We start from the raw sequence: 24,654 nt of genomic DNA on the forward strand, positions 1-24,654 counted from the left end.
ACAGTTATCACAACAACCTCGACTTGACACAAGACTCACGAGGCTTGCTCCTGTACAAGAATATCTTGTTCATGATGGTGCGGACATCAGAGGCAGTAATACCACACGGAAGACAAATACGGTTCTTTTTGCCTAAGAATCACAGTTATCACAACAACCTCGACTTGACACAAGACTCACGAGGCTTGCTCCTGTACAAGAATATCTTGTTCATGATGGTGCGGACATCAGAGGCAGTAATACCACACGGAAGACAAATACGGTTCTTTTTGCCTAAGAATCACAGTTATCACAACAACCTCGACTTGACACAAGACTCACGAGGCTTGCTCCTGTACAAGAATATCTTGTTCATGATGGTGCGGACATCAGAGGCAGTAATACCACACGGAAGACAAATACGGTTCTTTTTGCCTAAGAATCACAGTTATCACAACAACCTCGACTTGACACAAGACTCACGAGGCTTGCTCCTGTACAAGAATATCTTGTTCATGATGGTGCGGACATCAGAGGCAGTAATACCACACGGAAGACAAATACGGTTCTTTTTGCCTAAGAATCACAGTTATCACAACAACCTCGACTTGACACAAGACTCACGAGGCTTGCTCCTGTACGAGAATATCTTGTTCATGATGGTGCGGACATCAGAGGCATAAAGACTGTCTCTTATACACATCTAGATGTGTATAAGAGACATGTCTAGACACGGTCACGTCATGGTCTGTCTCACCTCTGCCATGTCTAGACACGGTCACGTCATGGTCTGCCTCACCTCTGCCATGTCTAGACACGGTCACGTCGTGCAGTTCAGCGATGGGCTTGACGAGTTTAGCGGCTGCCTCGGCCACCGCCGCCTCAGGGGTGAGGAAAAGCACCCGCAGCGTCCTGGCCAAACTTAGATCTGCTGTATATCAAATTTAGTTAGACAAATATGATGCATACCTGATATGTAGTAGTTTAATTTCATTTTCGCATCAATTTTGAGAGAAGTATCAGGATAACATTGTATAAAAACAATGTTCAAATATTTCACAATACTTTACAATAACACTTACACGTTTTCAACAACAAATTAATCAAAAATATCAAAAGATAGGTAGCTGAATTAGTCGACCATGTAAGTTAAATTGAAAATTATATCAGATAAATTAATACTGGTTACAATGCGACCGATCTACAGCCGAGTCAATAAAGGGAGTTGAAGTTCCCAAATGAATCATGAAAATAATACTAACTTTTTCTGATTTTGAAGAGCGATCTTATGGCCCCAGCAAGGAAGATGAAGCTTTTCTCGAGCCCCGTCAGGTAAAGATCGTTGAAGCCAGTGAAATAAAATATATCTGGCGACCCTGCAATAAACAAAAATATTTCGTGTTTGAAATCAACCGAGTTACTTCATTTCACAACCACGGGTCTCTGTAAAAACTTTACTTACTATAAACTTCACATTGCTGAGAATAACTGATAATAGCGTAGTGGTTTGCCTGCATAAATTGCCAAACTGCCGAAAATTAGCATGACTTTAACTTTCATCAAGGGAATTATAAGGACTAATTTATAAGAATACAAAGTACAAGAATTCCCTTAAGAAAAATGCAATTATTTATACCTACTTTCAATTTGAGAGTAATAGTGAATTTGCATGATACAGAAAATTAATACATGAGCAACGAGACTCAACAAAATACAACTTCGCCAAAATGTAGATATAACGTCCACGTCTACATTAAGCTCTGGAGATTTAATTAATAAACTAACAAGGAAGGCATGAGAACAACCAAGAGAAAACAAACTTAACCCAAGAATNGTTGTCAAATTATACATTTCACAAAACGCAGAAAAGAAATACAAACTTCTGATGCACGCACTGTAGCTTAAAATTCTGAACTTGTTCATTCTGAACGCACCTTTTCTTCGACCACTAAGCTTTCACTACCGGTTATAACAATGAAATATATAGAAGTTACAATGCTCATATACCTGAAGGCATGACCCTGGTCAGTTTATTAACTAAAATTCAAGGAAGTAATCAACACTTGAAATTCACAAATAGATCACACCTGGATGCATAGCAGCGCATGGCTGAGTTTTGAGGCAGCGTCCGCTTTTGTCTCGTTTGGTGCAGAGTTGCTGCAGGAAATTGCTCGGATGCAGCAAGTGTTCAACCACATTCCGGCTGTGCGGACATAAGTTCGGTTGGCTAGAGCACTCCTTGGTTGGGCAAAGCTTGGGCCTGCAGAGAAAACAAGCAATATCGGTAAAAATAGAATAAATTCTGAAAAAATAATTCTAAACAAAAAATTTATTTTTCATTATTAAAAATAATTATAATTAGTTGTACAAATTTTTTCCAATTGTAATGCTATCTTACGCACAACAGATTCTTCATACCAAATAATTTAATGAAAATGAGTGAAAAAAAAATGCATTTCTTGCTTTATAATTAGTATTATAAACTTAAACTACTCGAAATAACAAATAAGCTTCAATTTAAAGATGAACATTAACATTCATCAAAAACTGTATTTTCACTTGTAAATGTGATGCTGCTGATTATTGGAAAAGCACAACGGGATTCTTGACGTATAGATAATACAATCAATATACAAATTAATCGGTCAACAAATTATATCTTTAAAAAATTCATTGGTAAACACCCTTGTCAGATGTGATTCAATGTTCGACAGGATTGTGCACAAAAAAATTGGGATATAAATAATGAATACAAAAAATCTTCGATATAATACTAAAAAAACTCTATTCATAACTTATTATATATGTGAAAAAATTCATTTAAAAATCGTTAGTATACTGTTGAGTCATGTGGCGGAAATAATCGTCCTTTGAATTTTACACAAAGATATATAATTTAAAACAAAATTCATAATTCCACTTACTTCAACTTCGTCAGCCCACATTTGTACTTTCGACCTCACTTGTAACGATATCGCTGCAATTAACTTAATTTACTACGCTAGGCTTACCACACTGCAACTCAGTCATAATAAGGGCTATGCTATGCTTACCACACTGTAACTCAGTCATAATAAGGGCAGCGACGTGTGCGTTGTAGAGCTCGACGTGGGAGCGCAGCATGGCACACTGAGCCCTCAGCACTGCTGTACCTACCGTCACACAGCCGTCTGTAGGCAGAAGTAATGCATGAGATGTTATTCACTTACAGCTAACTCGTGAATGATATTCAAAGATAGGTTAAAAGATCATATTTTGTGTGTTGCAAACGGCTTTAAAGAGCAAGACACACCTAGGTTTATGTTTTTTTTTCTCATTCGTGTTTAATAAACTTCACAGTAAGGTTATGCTAAATGCAATTATAAACTGACTCAATGGTTCACATTAAGTTTATGATTATTGCAATTATTACCTCAAGGGTTCAAGTTAAGTTTACGATAATTGCAACTATCTATTGACTCAATGGTTCAAGTTACGTTTATGATAATTGCAATTATTACCTCAAGGGTTTCATCGTAGGACTGCTAAGTCTGAAACAAATACTAAGGTTACAAGGTATTGATAGTTACAAATCTCGGAGTTTATACAAATATTATTTTATTTAATAATAATATAAATAAACAAAATTTAAATAATAATATAAATATTATTATTTTATTTTATATATTTTTTGGCAGTAACCTGTTGGCGGCAAGAGGCTCGTGGCTGTGACGACGGCATCAAGGAGCCGAACATCGTAGAGCAGTGCAGCTGCCACGGCAGTGGCCTGGGTGCCGGCACGTGCAAACCAACCTGCAGCAAAGCATTCATTACACGACTTATACATACGGTACTTATATTATACTTATACCTGCCTATAAACACTTATATTATTCTCACAGAGTTTATATATTCTCTGCAATATCCTCAAGGCAATACCGACTGTTTACTCTGCAATACCGACTGTTTACAAGTAGTGTCGCTTACTTCCACCCCTCCAAATATATTCACTGCAAATTCTTATATTATTCTCACAGAGCTCCAACCTGCAGCACAGTATCAATAACATGACTTATACATACTTATATTATACTTACACCTGCTTATAAATACTTATACTATTCTCACAGAGCTTAGAATCTGGCCAAAAAAGGGGCTTCGGATAGGAGAAAAATGACAGATTGATGCTTAGTAATGAAGACAAATTTTAGGTTGAATTTCAATCTTGATGGATAACAGGAAATCTTCAAATGCTCCTCTAAGAGAATAATAAAAGATGTGACGAAAAACAAAAAAGGTCTTATCAACTCCAATTAGAGAACAATAACTAATTTTTATTAATAGAAATGTATATGCTAGGAATGATGGGAGGTTGAAAACTATTCTCAACAAAAATATACTATATCATGGCTTTGAAATAATATAAAATATCAAGTCAGAGACAGATACTAAAATCAAAGGTTTGAAAAATTGTGTTTCGTGATAGAATAAAATAAGCATTTAGAAGCAAAAATATTTGAAAGCAACAAAAGCAAGAAGTCCAGCTATATCACAAATTCAGGACACAAAATGAGGGCAAAAATTTTGTTAACTGTTGTCCTCAATTCAAAAATCTCAGACATAACGGCAGTTGTGCATAAGCCATTTAGCAGGATTAAAATAATAGCTCTAGGGTACACAATACAATCATTGCTCCACAATACCATAGAATTGAAATTTACAAACAAAAAATTTGATTTGCATGTGAACAAACACATAGTACAATAATTTAATTACTCAAGTAATTTATAACTTGAGCTCGTGGTTGCATTTCTTACCTACACCGGTTTTGTAGATAGGAGTTTCATCAGCTATAAGCAATGGCTCCAATACTTGCATGATGAATTTTTCTATCGTTTCATTTGCTTTGCTGCAAGCTAAGTGCAACGTGTAGCCTTCGCTCTTGCACTGCAAAACCACTTCTTGCACGGCAGGAGTTGAGGGGTGATTTACACTTGGCATTTGTGGTGGTGTTAACGTCACCGATATCCGCTCCTGCAGAGATCTTGCGGACAAAAGTCGTGACTGATCCGATAGCAAGAAATGATCAACTTCAGGAAATTCACTGTCCTTTATGAGGAACGTTGAAGTTATGATTGGTCCGACAACATGCTTACTTAAGTCGTACATGTTTGCTTCTTTGAGAGCATCACGAGGAGATTGAGTATCATTTTGGCCATGAACATTTTTACATTGACTTGGAGAAGAAGGATTCTTCAGTGCACCTGAAATGGTAGCATCCAAGGAGGAAAGAGAAGGTGGATCTGGAATTGATGTACATTTTGGTTCTGCAAACTGTGTAAAAGTATCAGGCTTTGAAGCATAATCCTTGATAGGAGTAGTAGGAGTTTGATCGATATTAAGCATGGAGGAAATTCCTTCAATAGCAGAGCTTCTAGACGCTGAATAGTCATCTGGATGATCAGTATCATTTGTTCCTGGCATAAAAATGCCTGGGTTTTCTGTTTCATGCTTCGGAGAAACAGCAGGAGCAGTTGTTAAATTCTCTCCTGTTTTTAAGGAAGCTTTAATTTCTGAGTCTGACTTGCTATCAGGAGTGAAGACAGGAGCACCCCGTTCCTTGAGTCTCCCAAGGATAGACGAGACCGATACAATCTGTCGCCACGTATCAATAGCTTCCTCGTCAACTGTTTGTTCACACTCTTCAGATTTAGAAGGTGCCACCCCGTCTCCCTGTGCCACAGTTGCTCCTTGCTGACCCGAAGTGGCTTTTTGCTCCACCAAAGAGGCTTTTTCTTGAGCTGAAGAGGCTTCTTTATGGGCTATAATGGCTTCTTTCTCAGCCTCAGAGGCTTCTTCCTGAGTCAAGGTAGCTCCATTCTGGTCCGAAGTGGTGCTTTCCTGAGTAGAAATGATTTTTTTCTGGTCCGAGATGGCGCTTTCCTGAGTCGAAATGATTTCCTTCTGATCCGAGATGGCGCTTTCCTGAGTCAAAGTGGTGCTTTTTTGGGCCGTAGAGGCACCTTCTTGGGCTGTTGCGGCCCCAGTGTGTGCTGGAGTGGCGGCGCCAGAAACAGTCTCATCCACGGATGACCCAAACTGTTCAGACTTGGCAAGTTCTTCTGACTCAAGCTGAAATCAAATAAATCGTTACATTCAATTTGAATGAGTGGGCAAGTAAAAAAACTGATGTTCAATTCATTCCACGAGGTATTCTCAAGCATGATTATGAACGAGATGCAATTCAACTTCCAAAAAACAGCAGAAGTAGTAATTTATAGGTACGCACCTTGATTTTGGCTGCATCTAAAACTTGAATTTTGACTTGTGTAAGATCTGAAAGCATAAAATTCATGAATTGGCAACAAATACACAGCACAGTTCTTAAATTACTGCAAGAGATATGGGTACACAACATCAGGTCTTGTAGTTGTAAGAATCTGACATCTCTTCTTCATCCTTCACTCAATAAGTTACATGAATGCATTTCACTAAACAATACTTGACTTACTTGTTCACCAAAATTCCATCCAATATTATACACATTCATTTCAGTTAAAAAACTTTGAAAACATAACCCAATACAAGCAGCAAGCAATCAAATGAAACTCAAATCCTGCACAAAATTTTCAAAATTCAATTATAAGTCCAAGTAACTGTAATCAAGTTACTTGTCTTTTCTGTAGATATTATATATAACCTCGACAAACTAAAGAAATAAGGCTTAATACTCACTCCAGCGATAGATCACATGCTGGTTCCGCAATGCCAAGCTTATTCGATTCCGAGCAACTTCTTCCAACTTCTTATCATTGGAGTTGTCTTGCGGCTCTGGAATGTCAGCAAGTATTAATCCTATTAAAAATGTAACTGATTTTTATCAAAAGAACCATCAACAACAGCTCATGAATGAACTTAATCAAAATAACTGAAGTATGGCTTACCAGACGTGTGCTAATGATATTTCAAATAATTTCAAACTCTTCTTGTTCATAAACAAAAGGAAACTAGTGTCCAAAAAAATAGCTTTTATAGGTCCAAAAATACCTATCGTACACATTTCAGAAACCATAGATACACATAAGGTATTGATGGTTTTGAAAAAAAATATAAGGTAAGATTTAATACGTACATATAAAGTAAATTATTTCACACATGAATGTATCAGTGCACTAATGCTACTTAGCTCCTTTTCCTTTCCCTGTAGAATAATAAAAATAAAATGTATAAAAAAATTTTTCAAAGACCACGTTTTTCATGTGGACTCAAAAGTAGAAAATAATTTTTTGGCAGCTACTGATCTCTGTTTGCTTTCATTCTCTTGGTCTNCGCGGCTGCAGTTATTACCAGCCGCTGATTAGCCATGAAAAGCTGTGAGAAAATCCTGCCAGCAAGAACTGCACTCTCCAAATTCTTGTAGAAAAGCACTGCAGTGCCTGGCAAAAAATTTCAAATTATAATTGTTACAAAGTAACGAATGTCGGACACCAGTTACTCCAAATGCACTAGCAAAATAGATTACATTTCTGGTGTAGGTAATTCATAAGTGGATTTAAAAACATTACAACAAAACTTGATAAAATGGTCAATTTGCATGATTAGTAAGAAAAAATAGAGACAAATAGTTGCCAAAAATAATACAGTATTACCCAAGATAATAAAAATGTAATAATTTAAACCATTCAAATTTTGTCCCAAAATATTGTCAAGAACTTGAAAATTACCTGAGGCATTTGCAGAGAGATTGCAATTCAATAAATTGTTGCAAATCGATGCCATGTTTTTTATGAGCATGATAGAAATGGATGCTGGGATGTTGCTCACTGAGATGCAGAACTGGGAAGAGATCTGAGGTTTAATTTTTTTCTTTTTATGAAGTGTCTTCTCTTCTGTAGATGTTACTGAAGGTGGCATCAATGACTCCTTGGTATCTGCATCAGATTTACGGGCATCAGACTTGCGGAACACCCGCGACAAAGGGTTGAAGAGAAGAGACATAGGAGCAGTTGATGCATGCGTTGCAGATGCTCTGGCTTGATAATCAGGAGTATGAAATGGATTTGCATTGGAAAAAGTAAGCGGATTTGACTTTGCATATCTAGCATCAGTCATTAGCGATCGTCTGTCCTGATGAGTTAGCTGCTGTCTTGCAGATGTTGGCTGATGTCTGGCATATGGAGCTGACCAAGGCTGTACTCCCAGAGGCCTTCTCTCCACTGCACCCCATCTTTCTTCACGCTCAGGATATGCAGCTGACTCATGAGTGCGATATCTACCCGAGGGATAATTCCAGTCAAACGACGAGTCGGAAGCAAACGACTCTTGAATACTTTCAATCATAGAAGAACGTGGATGAGGCTCAGAAATTGAACTTAAACTTTTCAGTGATCTTGGATATTGAGCTTGAGGTGGTTCAGGGATCATAAAAACTGAAGCCTGTTGCTGTTTTGAAGATGATGGAAGATTAGAGCAAGAATTTTTGCTCTGGGTAACTTCATCAGCTTCTTGTGTTGTCTCAGCAATATCCAACTGCAAGAAAACATTTAATCTATTAGTATACATATTACACAAATTACATTATAAACTTAAGTCTTTCAGTTAATATAGTGTTAAGATTAGAGTATATTTTTTATAAAACGAGTATCGGTAAATGTTTTGTGAATTGTGAATAAATTTAAATCATTCATAAAATTTTCTGCACATAATTCCCCTAATGATTTTCTTCACATGATCTCCAACCTAGAAATAACATCCAAATTTATGCATAAGCTTATTTTATAATAATATAGGCTTATTTTCTAATGTGCTGCAATATGCCTCAATAAGATCAAAATTAAATGATGATTTTGCACAAATATTACTAGCTTCAGATAAAAGCAACCATTGGAGGAATTTGAATTTGACATGACATTTGACATCATCAATTAATCCAAGATACGGAGTGCCGTTTGGAAAATAACTAATCAGCAAGAGTTTTTACAATAGGTATTGAGATAGTAAATATTCAATGTAGAGGCAAAACTTTATAATAATCTGAATATATAATATAATATATATTTTTACTTACATAAGACTGAAGAATTTGAGCAGTGTTTGGGTCAATGACATTCTTGAATATTCCAACTGCTGGATCACTAGTTGCAAAAGATGGACCAGATGCCTTCTTGAGCAGTTCTGAACTCAACTCGGTTTTAACACAAATATCCTTGGCATCCTTGAAATTGATTTCATAAGCCGATTTTTCAATTGCCTTTGGACCCAGAGAAACTGAGGAGTTGACATCAGTTGTCCGAGGTGACAGGCGTGATAAAACTGAACGCTTGATGCTGTTCTGTACTTTTTCCTCAGTCGCAATGAGTTTCTCCCTATGAGTAGAAATGTATCAATCACTGCCATATTGGTATAAAATACTCAATTTTATTCAGTTCATTGGAATGGCATAAACTCAAAGTTTAAGTTGAATAATAGAGTTATCACTAACCGGCATTGTTGCAAATAAAATACAATAATACAAAAAATGCAATCAGAAAAAATTGTAAATTTGCTCTTAAAACAATTCTCTAAAAAATGGGTCACTAGTCAATTGAACCAGAAGTAAAAATTTAAACCAATATTAAAATGTGGTTTATCTAAATAAATGTATGTATGATTTGTAAAACCATACATAAGGCAGGTAGGTTGCACAATGATGTTCCATCAACTCACCGGCAGAGGGATTTATGCTTTTCAATATCGTGACGGATTTTCTTGAAAACATTGGAAAGATTTGAGAAGTTGGCAATAGCACTTGTGCCATCAGTACCAACTAAACACTGAAATAAAAATCAAGATAATTATATATAATTTCAAAGCTAAATTCAATGTATGAATCAACTTTTTACAATGTAGACTCATTCCCGAAATAAATAATTTCATGAAATCAACAATGATTATGCCTCTTTAATTTTATAAATTTGTAAAATTATAGAAACTAACCTCTTTTAACTTGCTTCTGAGAACTTTACTGTCCTCTGAAAACTGTAGTTCTCTGTAAGCCTTTATGTTGTTCAATAGCTGTGGGGTAAATTGGAACTAAATTTATGTGGTCAAAGATTATACAAATCCAAGTAAAGCAATATCCCAACTCTTTTCATATGAAAAGAAATAACTTCTTAAACTCATTCACACATATTCCTTTCTTATCCAGGATGAATATAAGAATATTTCGGGTAATATTTATCACAATATATTGTGAATATTTATTTACTAAACTTAATTCATCTTGCGCAGCAATGGAAGAAATGTTGACAATCATTTCATCAATTATTCATGTATGAATTGTAATTAAAGTTGCAGGAGAATTTAGATTAGGTCATAGTGAAGAAACTAAACTAAGAAAGGAGATTTTATTAAAATTTTCAAAAAAATCCAATTCACATGAAACTAGTGTACCCAGACTTCAAAAAGTATCAATGATGTGTGAAATGGGTGATTATGTAAAAAGAATTGGGCAAAAACTAAACTTCAGCAAACAGGCCATTTTCCAGTAACGCCTGCATTGCAAAATTTGACCACAATTCCCTCCCATTCTTGTAGTAGTGAATACTGAATTGCACATATCAATGCATTTCAGTTTAAGAGTTTTTGTTTTCCCCGAGTCTCTTCACCACTAATCATGTGCACAATACCCACAAGATCCAAGTTTAGTTTGTGACTGGCAATTTTATCTCAGCAATTTCATTTACTTCCAATAAGGTCATGACGATTCTTGCCTTATGGCTAGAGGCATTTTGGTTTGTAGCAGAACATAAACTCAGAGCATTTTCAAGCCATTTATCATTTCAAGCCATTTTCAAGCCAGATGTCAAAAATTGCATTACATTGTCTTATTTGAAGTTTTGGAGGTCTTTCACAATATATTTGGTCCTAATGCCAATCAGATCAAGATGTTTGAAGTTTATCCAGAAACAGGGATTTCAATTATTTTTTTTTAATTTATGGGACTAATTTTTCCATATTATTCATGACTATGTACATATTGTCCCCCTTAATTCAGGCTTGCATCTTGATCAATTTTCAATTGCCCTAATTTCAATGTTTGCATTACAGTCCTCTTTGATAAATGCTTTAATTTCAAGACACAGTAATTTAATGGGCATCTGCTACAAATTTAGTTAGGAAAAGTTATACTGAACAAGTTACATCCCTTTTCTTGTCCCATTCTGAATGTTAGAAACTCATAATACCAGTAGAACAATATTGATCTTCTAACTTCTACACCAGTAATAATTTGCTATAAATAGGTTCTATACCTCAGCTGGGGATACACTGACAACACTATTGTAAAATCATTCAGCTCATAATCCATGAGCAGGCAAGTCACCATATTTGTTAACTTGAAATATCTATCCAAATTGCCACCACAACCTCCAGTTTGTTATCGGGGCTTCATTACCAGTATGCTGACATTTTGATCTTCATTTCATGCTTGGGAATGCCCCCTCTCAAATGCCCAACAACTGAAATTTGAGCTTTTAAATAATATTATAGCTCTGACACAAAAATTAAGCTCCTACATCTTTTTGAATCATGGAAGAAGCCATATCTATAGGTTAATGTTAGTTCACCAAAAGTTAATATCAGAAACTTGATATTGAATCGCTCTTACTTTCATACGATTAATTTTCAAAAAATATATATCTTGACCTGGGCAAAGAAGGAAAAAATGGGAAAAAATTGCAGTGAACCCAACACAGCATCCCATGCTGATGCTGGGTGGTCAAGCCTTGTGTTGTTGCCAGGAGGCATATAAAAATATACCATAATTTTTCATCATCACATCAGACAAATGTTGCCACTAGTGCTGGTATCCTAATCATTTGGTAAAGGATTGCTGGAAAGCATCAAAAATGTTTGATATGTGGCAAAGACCATCACATTAAGCAATGTCCTCAATATAATTTGAATTACTGTCCAAGATTACTATCACAGCATAGGCTAAACAAAAATACTTTGAACAAAACTCAGGAAAACCAACATTATTCCAAGACATTGGATACACCAAGCTTATGTTTCTAGCCAAAGTTGAAGCAAAATGTTTCTTTCTTACAACATTGGTTTCCTATAGAGGCCAAGGCTCATTACTGCTCATAAATATAGAGGCCAAGGCTCATACATGCAACTTTCACTGCCAAGAGCCAAGACCCCCACAAAGCTGTATCAGCACCATCACAAATTTTCTAAACTGCTTCCAAGTATTCAACATTTCCATACTTATTCCAGGTTTGACTAAGTTTCAAAAGTGAATACTCTAATTTATTCGTATTTTCATTCAATTAAATACTCCCCAGAAATACTAGCCAGAAATACCTGCTATCTCATGTACTAAAAAAATTTAGTACCCGAGATTATAGTTTAAAACTTTAAATTCTCACCCAAAAATTATGCTTGAGTACAGTAGATGAACTTCAATGAAACAACGCAAGTGTAGCATTTTTACATTATAAAAGATATATAAAATACCACTAACCAGAACACTTTTCAAATGCCGTGGAGATGTCAAGTGCCCGCTGAACTCTGCTGGTAGAATGTAGCTGCATTGTTGATTGGGGAAGCACAAGCGCAAGGATGTACTTTATACGATAGCCAGTCCACACCTTACAATCAATATACAAATTAATCGGTCAACAAATTACCTCTTAGAAAAAAAAATTCATTGGTCCCTGTCAGATCTGGTCCAATGGTCAACAGGATTTTGTACAAAAGATATGGGTGATAAATAGTGAATTAAAAATACAAATTAATCAATCAGCAAATTATATCTTAGAAAGAAATTCATTGGTCCCTGTCAGATGTGGTCCAATAGTCAACATAAGTTCTGTTATATATGCATGCTATATTTTGTGTAGTGTACAAAAAATTGGGAGATATATAATGAGTACAAAAAATAGTCGATAAATACTAAAAAAACTCGGTTCGTAACTGATTATATACGTGAAGAAATTCATTTGTAAATCTTAAATATACACACGAGTCATGTGGCGGAAATAATCGTCCTTTGAATTTTACATAAAGAAAGATATACGATTTAAAAGAATAATATTTATAATTCTACTTTCTTTATCTTCGTCAGCAGACATGTGTATTTCCGACCTCACTCCGATCAACGATATCCCTGCATTTAAACTTAATTGACTACGATGCTCACCACACAGCAATTCAATCATTATACTTTTTGCCTCGTCTGTACCGTAATCCTCACAATAGACCTTCACTAATTATGTGATGCTTACCACACTGCAACTCAGTCATAGTTATTTTGGCCTCTTGTGTATTTTGTGTTAATCATCACAATTAACCTTCGCTAATTAACCTTCGCTAATTAACCTTCGCTAATTGTGCGATGCTGACCACACTGCAACTCAGTCATAATAATTTTGGCCTCGTATGTATTGAAATCATCACAATTAACCTTCTTCGATTATGCTATGCTTACCGCACTGCAACTCGGTCATAATAAGGGCTATGCTATGCTTACCTATATTGAAAGCTACATGCTACATTATGCTATGCTTACCACACTGTAACTCAGTCATAATAAGGGCTATGCTATGCTTACCACACTATGCTATATTATGCTATGCTTACCACACTGTAACTCAGTCATAATAAGGGCTATGCTATGCTTACCACACTGCAACTCAGTCATAATAAGGGCTATGCTATGCTTACCACACTATGCTATATTATGCTATGCTTACCACACTGCAACTCAGTCATAATAAGGGCTATGCTATGCTTACCACACTGCAACTCAGTCATAATAAGGGCTATGCTATGCTTACCACACTATGCTATATTATGCTATGCTTACCACACTGCAACTCAGTCATAATAAGGGCTATGCTATGCTTACCACACTGCAACTCAGTCATAATAAGGGCTATGCTATGCTTACCACACTATGCTATATTATGCTATGCTTACCACACTGCAACTCAGTCATAATAAGGGCTATGCTATGCTTACCACACTGCAACTCAGTCATAATAAGGGCTATGCTATGCTTACCACACTATGCTATATTATGCTATGCTTACCACACTGCAACTCAGTCATAATAAGGGCTATGCTATGCTTACCACACTGCAACTCAGTCATAATAAGGGCTATGCTATGCTTACCACACTATGCTATATTATGCTATGCTTACCACACTGCAACTCAGTCATAATAAGGGCTATGCTATGCTTACCACACTGCAACTCAGTCATAATAAGGGCTATGCTATGCTTACCACACTATGCTATATTATGCTATGCTTACCACACTGCAACTCAGTCATAATAAGGGCTATGCTATGCTTACCACACTGCAACTCAGTCATAATAAGGGCTATGCTATGCTTACCACACTATGCTATATTATGCTATGCTTACCACACTGCAACTCAGTCATAATAAGGGCTATGCTATGCTTACCACACTGCAACTCAGTCATAATAAGGGCTATGCTATGCTTACCACACTATGCTATATTATGCTATGCTTACCACACTGCAACTCAGTCATAATAAGGGCTATGCTATGCTTACCACACTGCAACTCAGTCATAATAAGGGCTATGCTATGCTTACCACACTATGCTATATTATGCTATGCTTACCACACTGCAACTCAGTCATAATAAGGGCTATGCTATGCTTACCACACTGCAACTCAGTCATAATAAGGGCTATGCTATGCTTACCACACTATGCTATATTATGCTATGCTTACCACACTGCAACTCAGTCATAATAAGGGCTATGCTATGCTTACCACACTGCAACTCAGTCATAATAAGGGCTATGCTATGNTTTTAATTTCCTTATCCACTCAAGATTTAAACCAATATCTTGTGTATGATAAAGCTGGTATCCATGATTGTGATACTTTCATTACTTTGCTGGTTTACTCGTAGGACTCAGAAATGAACTTGAAGAATACCTAGTCTAATAAAGTTTCTGCTTTGCCACTATGTTTGGCGGGAACTCATCGCAACCAATTTCCGGACAAGCTTTACTGCATCCTGATCCATCCAACGTACCGGAATCCTTACTTTTTTTCTAAATAGTTGGCCGAAGACTGACAAATATATTAAATGCAAGAATTACAATCTAAATGTTTCGGCAAGATCTTCTGAAGGCGTAAATTTAGCTACTGAAGCGTCGCCAAAGATCTTGCAATATTCATCCACTCTCTTCAAAGTGGGATACGACACTCAGGATGATGCATGTTTTTGGGGAATTATCCATCCCATGCTGATGCTGGGTGGTCAAGCCTTGTGTTGTTGCCAGGAAGCATATAAAATATACCATAATTTTTCATCATCGCATCAGACAAATGTTGCCACTACTGCCAGAATCCTAATCATTTGCTGAAAGATAGCTAGAAAGCATCAAAAATGTTTGATATGTGGCAAAGACCATCACATTAAGCAATGTCCTAAATATAATTCGAATTACTGTCCAAAATTACTATCACAGCATAGGCTAAACAAAAATACTTTAAACAAAACTCAGAAAAACGAGCATTATTCCAAGACATTGGATACATCAAGCCTGTTTCTTGCCAAACTTGCAGCAAAATGATTCTTTCTTATGACATTGGTTTCCTATAGAGACCAAGGCTCATCATAACTGCTCATAAATATAGAGGCCAAGGCTCTTAAATGCAACTTTCACTGCCAAGAGCCAAAACCACCACAAAGCAGTATCAGCACCATCACAAATTTTTAAAGTGCTTCCAAGCATTCAATATTTCCATACCATGTCTATTTTTGACTAAAATTTCAAAAGTAAATATTTGTTTTCATTTAAATGCTGAAAAATATTGAGCCCATGAAATTCTAGCCAGAAATACTTGCTATCTCATGTACTAAACAAATTTAGTACCTGAGATATAGTTTAAATTCTCACCCAAAAATTATTCTTGAGTACCAAAAATGAAAATCAATAAAACAATGCAAGTGTAGCATTTTCACATTATAATAAAACATATATAAAATACTACTAACCAGAACACTTTTCAAATGCCGTGGAGATGTCAAGTGCCCGCTGAACTCTGCTGGTAGAATGTAGCTGCATTGTTGATTGGGGAAGCACAATACACATTGGTATTTAACTAGGAGCCCAGCTTCACTTTGTATTTCTATTGTGTATTCCAGACCTAGATAACAAGAAAGAAATTGATGAGTTAATAGGCTTTTGGGGGGAGTTGATTATTTTTCCTCAGGCTATTTCCACACTCGAGATGCATCTCAGCCAACCATCCACTGACTGATGAGTTGCAAAAAGAAATTTCAGTGTTAAGATGATGACAAGGAATTTAAAAGCAAAGAGAATACCAAGTAAATGATAACATCTATATTAAAAACGTTTTGGAGACCAGCTCCATTGTCAGTTCGAAAATCTGTAACTGGTCAGAAAATCAGTTTACTGATTTTCAATCTGACAATGGAGCTGGACTCCAAAGTGTTTTCAATATAGATGTGGTTAATTTACTTGGTGCTCTCTTTGCTTTTAAATTCCTTGTTATTTTGCATTTTAAGCGGATATAAGGTGATGACAAATTGTTGGAGCAAAACATACGTAATTAATATTTGGGTATATTTCAGAGTACTTTGCATCTGTCAAAGTTCCTTCCTAGGAGTAATAAATTTAGGCCAAAAACCAGAATTGCCTTTAAATTATGGTGGAAAATATTTTCTGGGAGTGTTTACTCAATTTTCTTTGCAAGGCCGATGAACTAAAAAAGGTTGCAAAAGTGAACGAATAACGTGAGAAGTTTCTTGCAATATGTTTGCATAATGATAGACTGAATTGCATACCAGAAAATTGGGTAACCGGAGCCTTCAAGGCTATAAAAATCAGGTAAATAAAGTGCCAATGTGTTGATCCATTTGCTATGTATGTTCCATTGAAATTTTTTTTCATTTTAATGTACCTAATGATGTTAATGTTTAATAATAATGTTTAATGATGTAATTTTTTAAAGGTAGACAGAATCACTGACTGACTAGTAGCCCTGTAGATTTGGGTAGCCTCATTTTCATGAATCCATCTTAAGTACAAAACTATCCACCAAGCTGTGTGTGCCTCCTTCATAAGTGAATAAAGTGTTAAAGGATGCTCTTAAACTGATGCATATTAAATGATGTTACTTTTCATTACACTTTAAGTTCCTGTTATAGATGATTGTAATCCCAATCCCACCATCAAGTTTCATAAATTCTTCAGTTTATAAAAATGTAGCCAGAGGCATTTAGTTAATTTACATTTGGCAACATTTTCTTTGCCTTACCTGCCTTTAATCCATTTCAAATAATTTGAATTAGGCAAATTACATAATGTGGCGATTATTACTTCATGTCAGATAACCAGTACTGTATTACAGAGTTAATTTTATTTCTTAGTAAACTTTTGAAGCTTCACCAGAATTTTCCAATATATATATTAAATTTAGCAGTTTTTACAATAGAAATGACCTAGCTCACAAAAAAAGAAAACAAAAGACAAATCTATTGACAAGTTTAAAATGTATTTGATTTCAATTAATTTCTTTATTTCAGAGCCATCAGGAAAAGCTGATGGCTCTAAAAAAATTGCCTTTTCAGTTTATTAAAATTTTAAAATCAACATACAATATCAAATTTTTCTATATCCAGCGATATATGAAGCTTTAGTGAAAAGAATTTACTTGAGTAGGTAAAACTGAATGAATTGAATGCACTCAAATTAATTTGATCTTATTTTCTATTATTCAGGTTCACTATTTCTGCATTGCATGTTCTTCAATTGGCCACAATTTACAGCATTGAAAAAAATCAAGGCAGTAAAATAAAGCACAGATGTTTTTTTTTTCACTATTGTTGAAAGCTACCTTTTGCTAAATATTTCAAGCCATTTACTGCAGTAGAAGAGCAGTAGTAACTGAAGGCTAACTTCAACATAAAAAAAACTAAAAATCTTCTGGAATCAATAGCATTTTTCACTGGGGTATAGGGACTGTTGGAACTGCTGAGAATGCGCCATAGCAGCAGATTGTTCACATACGAGTCTACATATTCAGCATTTTTTGTGTTGTCAGCAAGATCCTATTAATAAAACTCTCTCCTGTATGTTGATAGTCTCTTGAAATATATTTGCATAATATAAGGACTTTCACAATGATTGTGAATAATGATGTGCTGTTAATACAGGCTTGATTTTCCTCCTCAGAAATTGTTGGGAAAATGTTAAAAATAACTTTGAATTAATGCTGGTACCCACTTTGATTTCTTCACTCAATAAATGAAATACTCAGAATTCATCTTCATTATTTGACAAATGATTCACAGCATCATAACAGATTTAAAAATTGCAGGAAACGCCTTGTGAATTGATTCCTCTCATTAATTATAGCCTTTCACTTTTGATTTCATAATATTCATAGATGAAGAATAGTTTATTATTTCACATACAATAGATGCAGGAAGTGCTTATCAATCTGTTGAAAATTCCTCATTGTGTATTAATACAGTCAAGGAATAGTTGAGGTGATGATCAAGACACCAAAACTATAAGTGACCTGGAAATTAAATATCTTAGTCATTCTTTCTTATGCATGAATAATTAACATAAGAAAGAAATTCATACTGTAAACTGCAGCCATCATTCAAAATTTTAGAACTTCAAGGAAGTATTTTCAACAAATTTATAGTATGATGCACTTAATATATTTTAGAGTACTTGAAAAATGCTTTGAAAACAGCTCAAACTTACCAAATTCAGTATTTGTAGCAGGTTTTAGAGATTGGTCATTCTGAGATACATCAATATCTTCAGAATCCAATGCAAATTCAGCCAATTCTTCAGGAGCAACACTTAATTCTAAAGCAAAGTCATCCTCCTCAGCGGTCTCTCCATCTTCGGGCGAACGCTCAGATAACCTTGCAAAAACTTCCGACATTGTGTCTAGGTGGAAATTTATCCAGCCATGAGATACTGGAAAATGAAAAACAACAAAGTTTTGATCTTCCTTTTTGAGACTCAAGAATTTTGTTCATCGTTATTTTATACAACTTAAAAACATTAATGTCAACCTAAAATAGAGCAAGATCAAAACCAGGTATCTCAACCAAAAACCTAAAATAATTCATTCACCATATTTGCACCACCATGAGCCGTAGCATGATGGTGGTGCAAATAGTTTCACTTTGAGAAACTACAATATGCAAGTTTGATTTACACCAAGTTGAAAATGATGTGAAATGAGTGCTCACATATACTCATCATTGTTCATATGTTAAATGATAAGTGTTCTTAATCATTAGAGCTGATATAAAATTACTATATAGAGAACATTTCAATATACTATATCAAGACATGGTACTGTCAAACAGGGTAATAAGGGATGGTTTTGCGCATATGTAATATTACAATATCCATGGACATGCCATTGAGCATTGACAATGACCTTGTCCACTGCAAGCTTCATATTCATATTCAAGCCATTTAGCAGTTCTTCTGTATCTGTAAGCTTACAGGATGACTTATAATTTTGCACAATTTTAATTGAATCAAGTGATTTCACTATAACAAAAAAGATGGTAATAAACATACCTGAAAAAGGAAGGAATATTTTAGTGACAACCATAATATTTTTGGAGAAATAAATCAAAGTTCAAGTTAATTACTTCATTCTTTGTTGCCCAGTGCTCAATTCTATCTATGACATTCTATAAACAATTTTGTGATGACTGATGATGCATTAATTTTTTGTCAAGTGAATATTTTTTCACTGAGCAAGGTAAATGGAATCAAAATTCCTAGTTTTTAGATGATTTTTTCAAGAACTGGAGCCTTTGCTAACCAAGGTTCTACTGTAAATGCGTTTTTAGGGGTGTCCCTTATTTCCCTGTCTTGTGGAAATGGCCGCCATTTTTTTTTTTTTTAGTGAGATATGCAAATTCTGTCAATCACATTTTTAAGCCAACACCTGTGTGCAACTTTTATGTAAGTAAGGTTTTTTAATATGACAAATATTTTTTTGCTACAGACCTTAGCAGAGGCACTTTTCCAAATTCTCACTTTTCACACTTTTTTCAGTGATTTTTTTTCAAGGTAATATATGTACGATTCCTTAACTAGCTTTATGCTACATAGATAGAAAATGTTGAACTTTACGCCACTATTTTTAGTTATGCAATATTTTGATTAGTTTAGCTGCTACAACATTTCTACAAAATGTCGGAGGATTGTCCCTTATTACCCCGCCTGCCCCTTATTACCCTGTTTGACAGTATATTGAAATAGTATTGAGTATATTGAATAATTACTAAAGAAGAATATTTCAATCACAATGCTGTATTAAAATGAAAAAATAATTCAGCTTACTGGTATCTGACAAAAATCACAAAATGCATTGTAATAAATGAGAAATCTGTGTAGCTTTTTTCATTTAATATCATTGCATTGTGTTTGAAATGACTATAGAAGGTTGAGAAGACCTAGTCAAAATTATATTTTTATATAATTTTTTATAACCCAAATCAAAGTGTTATTTTTTAGAATTCAGCACTATATATGTGAATACTCTTTGTGAAGTTCTCAGTTTATGAAACTACTGAAGAATATGATTTTTCATGACAATATTCAAGATCTTACAAGAAAACCATGCTTCTCATCACTAGGCTCAAGGCTGAGATACTAATAATCCATCAAAATTGGTGGAGACAATGTCATAAATAACCAGCTTTCGTTGAGCGTAAGGGGCCAGTACAATTAATCAAATTCACTTTTCACTTGTACTGTCAAAATTATTTGTTTGAGATTAGAGTTTAGTTTAGGAACTCAAAAAATTACCTTTATTTTCCCAAGTTAACTTTCAGAGCACCACAGAAAAATAGGATTCTCCCACATAGGGAAATATTCAAACTTCTAACCTGGTTCTATTCTATATAAAAAAAAATCATCTTTGCAGGAAAAATTACCAGAATACCAGCTAACAGAAACCTCTATTACACTCCCAAATCTAGGGTTCAATTCTGTAATAATACATGTGAGTTTAATTTCATATCAAAATAAATGTTCCATTTGTTATTTTAGTGCAAGACCATTTCATTTACTAGAAATTCCACCTTATCTTAGAATGCTGAAACCTGAGTGGGAATACAGTTATAATGTATCAAGTAAGTTGATTCCAGTGACTATATTCACAATTGTCAATACCTCTTAAATATGATAAAAGGAAACTCAGGTTTCTCAAAAATATTCTTTCCTTGTCTTTGCCCTGTTGGCTAGTAGGTTCTGTGCATTGAGGTCAGACAAAGACCACCCAAATGCACAATATATAAACCATAAAAATTGAAAACCAAAAGGTGTTTCTTGTTTCTTCACACAACCTACACACCAACTTCATCCAAAGCATTTTTCACAATTTCGTCCATCACAATCCACAAATGCACTCGTACCTCATTCGATTTTCACCACTATCACCAATCATCACATAATTAACATTGCAGAATTTACCAATATTGTTTTAGTAAAAAATTGATAGAATGCCAAGACCTAATACAAACAGAGTAAACATTGCAAATAAAATAAATAAATTGAACAAGCAACTATTATTTCTAAAAAAACCTGTTCAGCTACAGCCCGATGCAAAAGGTTAGCCCCCAACCCTTTAAAACATAACACATCAAGTTTTGCAAGTTTTATTGTGCAAATGGTGGCAAACGAATCGTCTTGGTCTCAGTAATCAAAATAAAATAGACTAGTGAAAATGTAATTAGTACTAACGGAGAAAACGAAAAACACATGTTTTTGCACCGACGCAAAAGGTTAGCCCTACTTTGTACACATTGACATTTTAGGTAAAACAAAACATACGTCAGCTGCAAAACTAAAGGTTATTTACAATATGCTCCCCATTGGCTTTATAGACATCCAAGCAGTGCTTTTTCATGCCCTGAGACAATCTACAGAGGTAGTTGGGGTCCAGATTGGACCAGGCGGTTTGAATGGCCAACTCGAGTTCTTCCTTCGTGTCATACTGCTTGCCGCAGGCGTAGACGATCCCAGCCATGTACCCCCAGACGTTCTCAATGGGATTCAGATTGGGGGACTTGGCTGGCCAGTCCATAACCCGGATTTTGGCACGCTTGAAGAAGGCCTTGGTTGTGCGCGCCGTATGGATTGAGGGATTATCTTGTTGGAAGATGGCGCCACGGCAAATTTGGTGGCGGATGACAGGAAGTAGATGGTCCTCAAGCGTTTGGACATAGTTGTCTGTGCACTGGTTGCCTTCGAGGAAGACGAGCTTGCTCATCCTGTTTGCATGAAAGGCCCCCAACACCATTACACTGCCCCCACCATTTTGGCGGCTAAAAGCTGTCTTTGGATCATTCCTGCGGCAAGGGCCGGGCAATGCCAGGAGTACTTCAGACCATCTGGGCCATCCAAATTCCATTTCTTCCCATCAGAGAAGATGGTTTTGGCCCAGGTGTCATCACTAGTACCTGCATATTTTGTGCCCTAGGCAACCCTGGCATGCACTTGTGAGCCTTGGTCAATTGGGGGGTCCTTGTTCATCTTCACGATGCCGGAGGACGCGAGGGTGCGAGAGACGGTAGACTTGGAGACATTGAGCTCCAATGCGTGTCACAGGCCAACATCTTCTTAGGGCGGCCTTTGGAGTGCCGCTTTCTGTAGTGCACGGGGTCCTTGAGATAGTAGGAGATGGCTTTGCCGCTACACCCCACTTGTGCCTCCATTTGTCGCAGGCTAGGACGCTCGCCCTCAGGCGGCACCATCAGGGCTTGAATGGCACCTTTCTGAAACTCAGTTAGAGGCTTTCCCGCGCCCATTTCTTGCCTAGGTGAGCATAAGATCTGTGCACAACTACTACGCTATGAACACACCCTTTGCAAAGAGTATACACTGCGTCCTGTCCGCAAGAGCGCCAAGCTTGCAAAGTGGGGCTAACCTTTTGTGTCGGTGCAGAAACACAGACTGCGTGATTTTTCTGCCAGCAATTAACTTTTTCACCAAATTTCACCAGCTATAGGTTGCAGAGCGCAAGACAAATTGTTTGCCACTGGTCATTTGCATGTTAAAACTGGCAAAACTTGATGTATTATGATGTTTCAAAGGGTGGGCTAACTTTTTGCGTCAGACTGTATAGTGCCATCAGACAAGGAAGAGGAAATTTTTTGTATAGCATTTGGATGTTGAGCATGTTTTTATCCGTTCTTTCTGATATTTTCCTATAGTACACACGTCAACAAATCATGTGTGTGCCACCATGGACATAGATATAAAGTTGAGCAGCCACCATGTATATAAACTACTAAAACAATAGCATTCTGCTATTTTGACTTGAGACAATCTAAACAAGCAATTCTCAGAAGCCTTTATGGTGGCTATATATCAACCGCTATTGGCTAAATATGAACTATATTTATACAGGCTATAAATATTCATATATAGCCATTCGGGGTGGAGCCATTGAACCCTTAGGGATTGGGACAATATAAATACACCCTAATAAACATGCATAACATATTTCTTAGATTCTTACATAATGTAGCTGATATCATTGGTCCCAGCTGGTGACATAACTTGATTAATTTGCTATTATTATTCTTAGACTGTTAATTCATGAGCCACCAAGTCTAGAATTCTAACCAGGGCCATGCAAATACTTATATAAACATTTGTTCATGCACAGCCACACACAGATACTATTCAATCAATCAAGATGCATATATTGTTTAATGAATATTCGCAGCTATAAAGTAAGATTTATGATCAGGTGAAAATGCATGACAAATAAAAATTTATTGACACTAGTGGTATGTATGTGTTGTGAATTTGCTTCTGCATCAATAGTTGATCATAGTAGTCTTGACAGTTATCAGCAATTGACCAAATCTTTTCTTGTTAAAAAATGGTTTAGCAGTTCATAGGATTGGCCTAAGACAATAGCAAACTTTTGCTGTTGGAAAAGATAAACCATATTAATAATCACATGTTACTAGTTTGGAGCAGAACTGAAGAATACCATCCTGACGAGTGTTAAAATTGAGACCTCATTTCTTATCTGAAATTTCTGGGCTAAGCAAGAAGCCAGGTTAGATTGATAATGAATGTATTACACACCATCCCTAGGTTCCACCATTAATGCAGATGTGTAAATATCTATACTCAGAGCTGAAACTAGACTCTTTGCCATTTATGGGCTTGACAGGAATTTGATATTTTGGGGCCACAATATTGAAGTAAATTGTTTAAATTCTCCACTCTTCTATGCATGCTGTCAAGCTGCCATACATTTGTGTTACTAATTTTTACTAACGAGGGTGCAAGATATGAAAAGGCAAATGTATTTACAAAAATATATGAAATCATGAATTTTGGGTAATTCATAATATTGTGACTCAATCATGCACTATGATTAAGATTTTATGAAAAATGGCTGGAAAGCTTTAGTTGCAGCTTTTCAACTAAATATTTCCTATATATGTTTCTCAGACAATAAAAAAAATGTTTACATGAATAAAGATTGGCATCTATCAAGCTTTCCAACAAACCATAGCAGCCCTCAATTGGTGTCAATGTGTAATTTCAGTAATGATCACAATCAGTCTTTTAGCACCATAAGATTTTTTTATCTGAATTTTGTTTCTACAGGTACT

At 35.7% G+C, this 24,654-nt stretch overlaps 1 protein-coding gene across 1 annotated transcript; it reads right to left on the reverse strand.

The window, feature by feature from the left end:
• Window positions 1-317: 317 nt before the first annotated feature.
• LOC108666565 lies at window positions 318-18,963 on the reverse strand. Its single transcript, XM_047882901.1, has 16 exons — window positions 18,740-18,963; window positions 15,994-16,145; window positions 9,934-10,011; window positions 9,664-9,770; window positions 9,026-9,323; window positions 7,683-8,487; window positions 7,270-7,394; window positions 6,694-6,787; window positions 6,248-6,294; window positions 4,776-6,090; window positions 3,661-3,771; window positions 2,996-3,149; window positions 2,067-2,239; window positions 1,242-1,355; window positions 720-907; window positions 318-332 (listed from the first exon to the last, which is right to left on the reverse strand). The coding sequence occupies exons 1-16, from the start codon at window positions 18,924-18,926 to the stop codon at window positions 318-320; spliced, it is 3,963 nt and encodes a 1,320-aa protein (XP_047738857.1). The 5' UTR covers window positions 18,927-18,963.
• Between the last annotated feature and the right edge of the window lie 5,691 nt (window positions 18,964-24,654).

The sequence above is a fragment of the Hyalella azteca genome, unplaced genomic scaffold (assembly GCF_000764305.2).
Source record: "Hyalella azteca isolate HAZT.00-mixed unplaced genomic scaffold, Hazt_2.0.2 contig11591, whole genome shotgun sequence".
NCBI classification, from domain to species: domain Eukaryota; kingdom Metazoa; phylum Arthropoda; class Malacostraca; order Amphipoda; family Hyalellidae; genus Hyalella; species Hyalella azteca.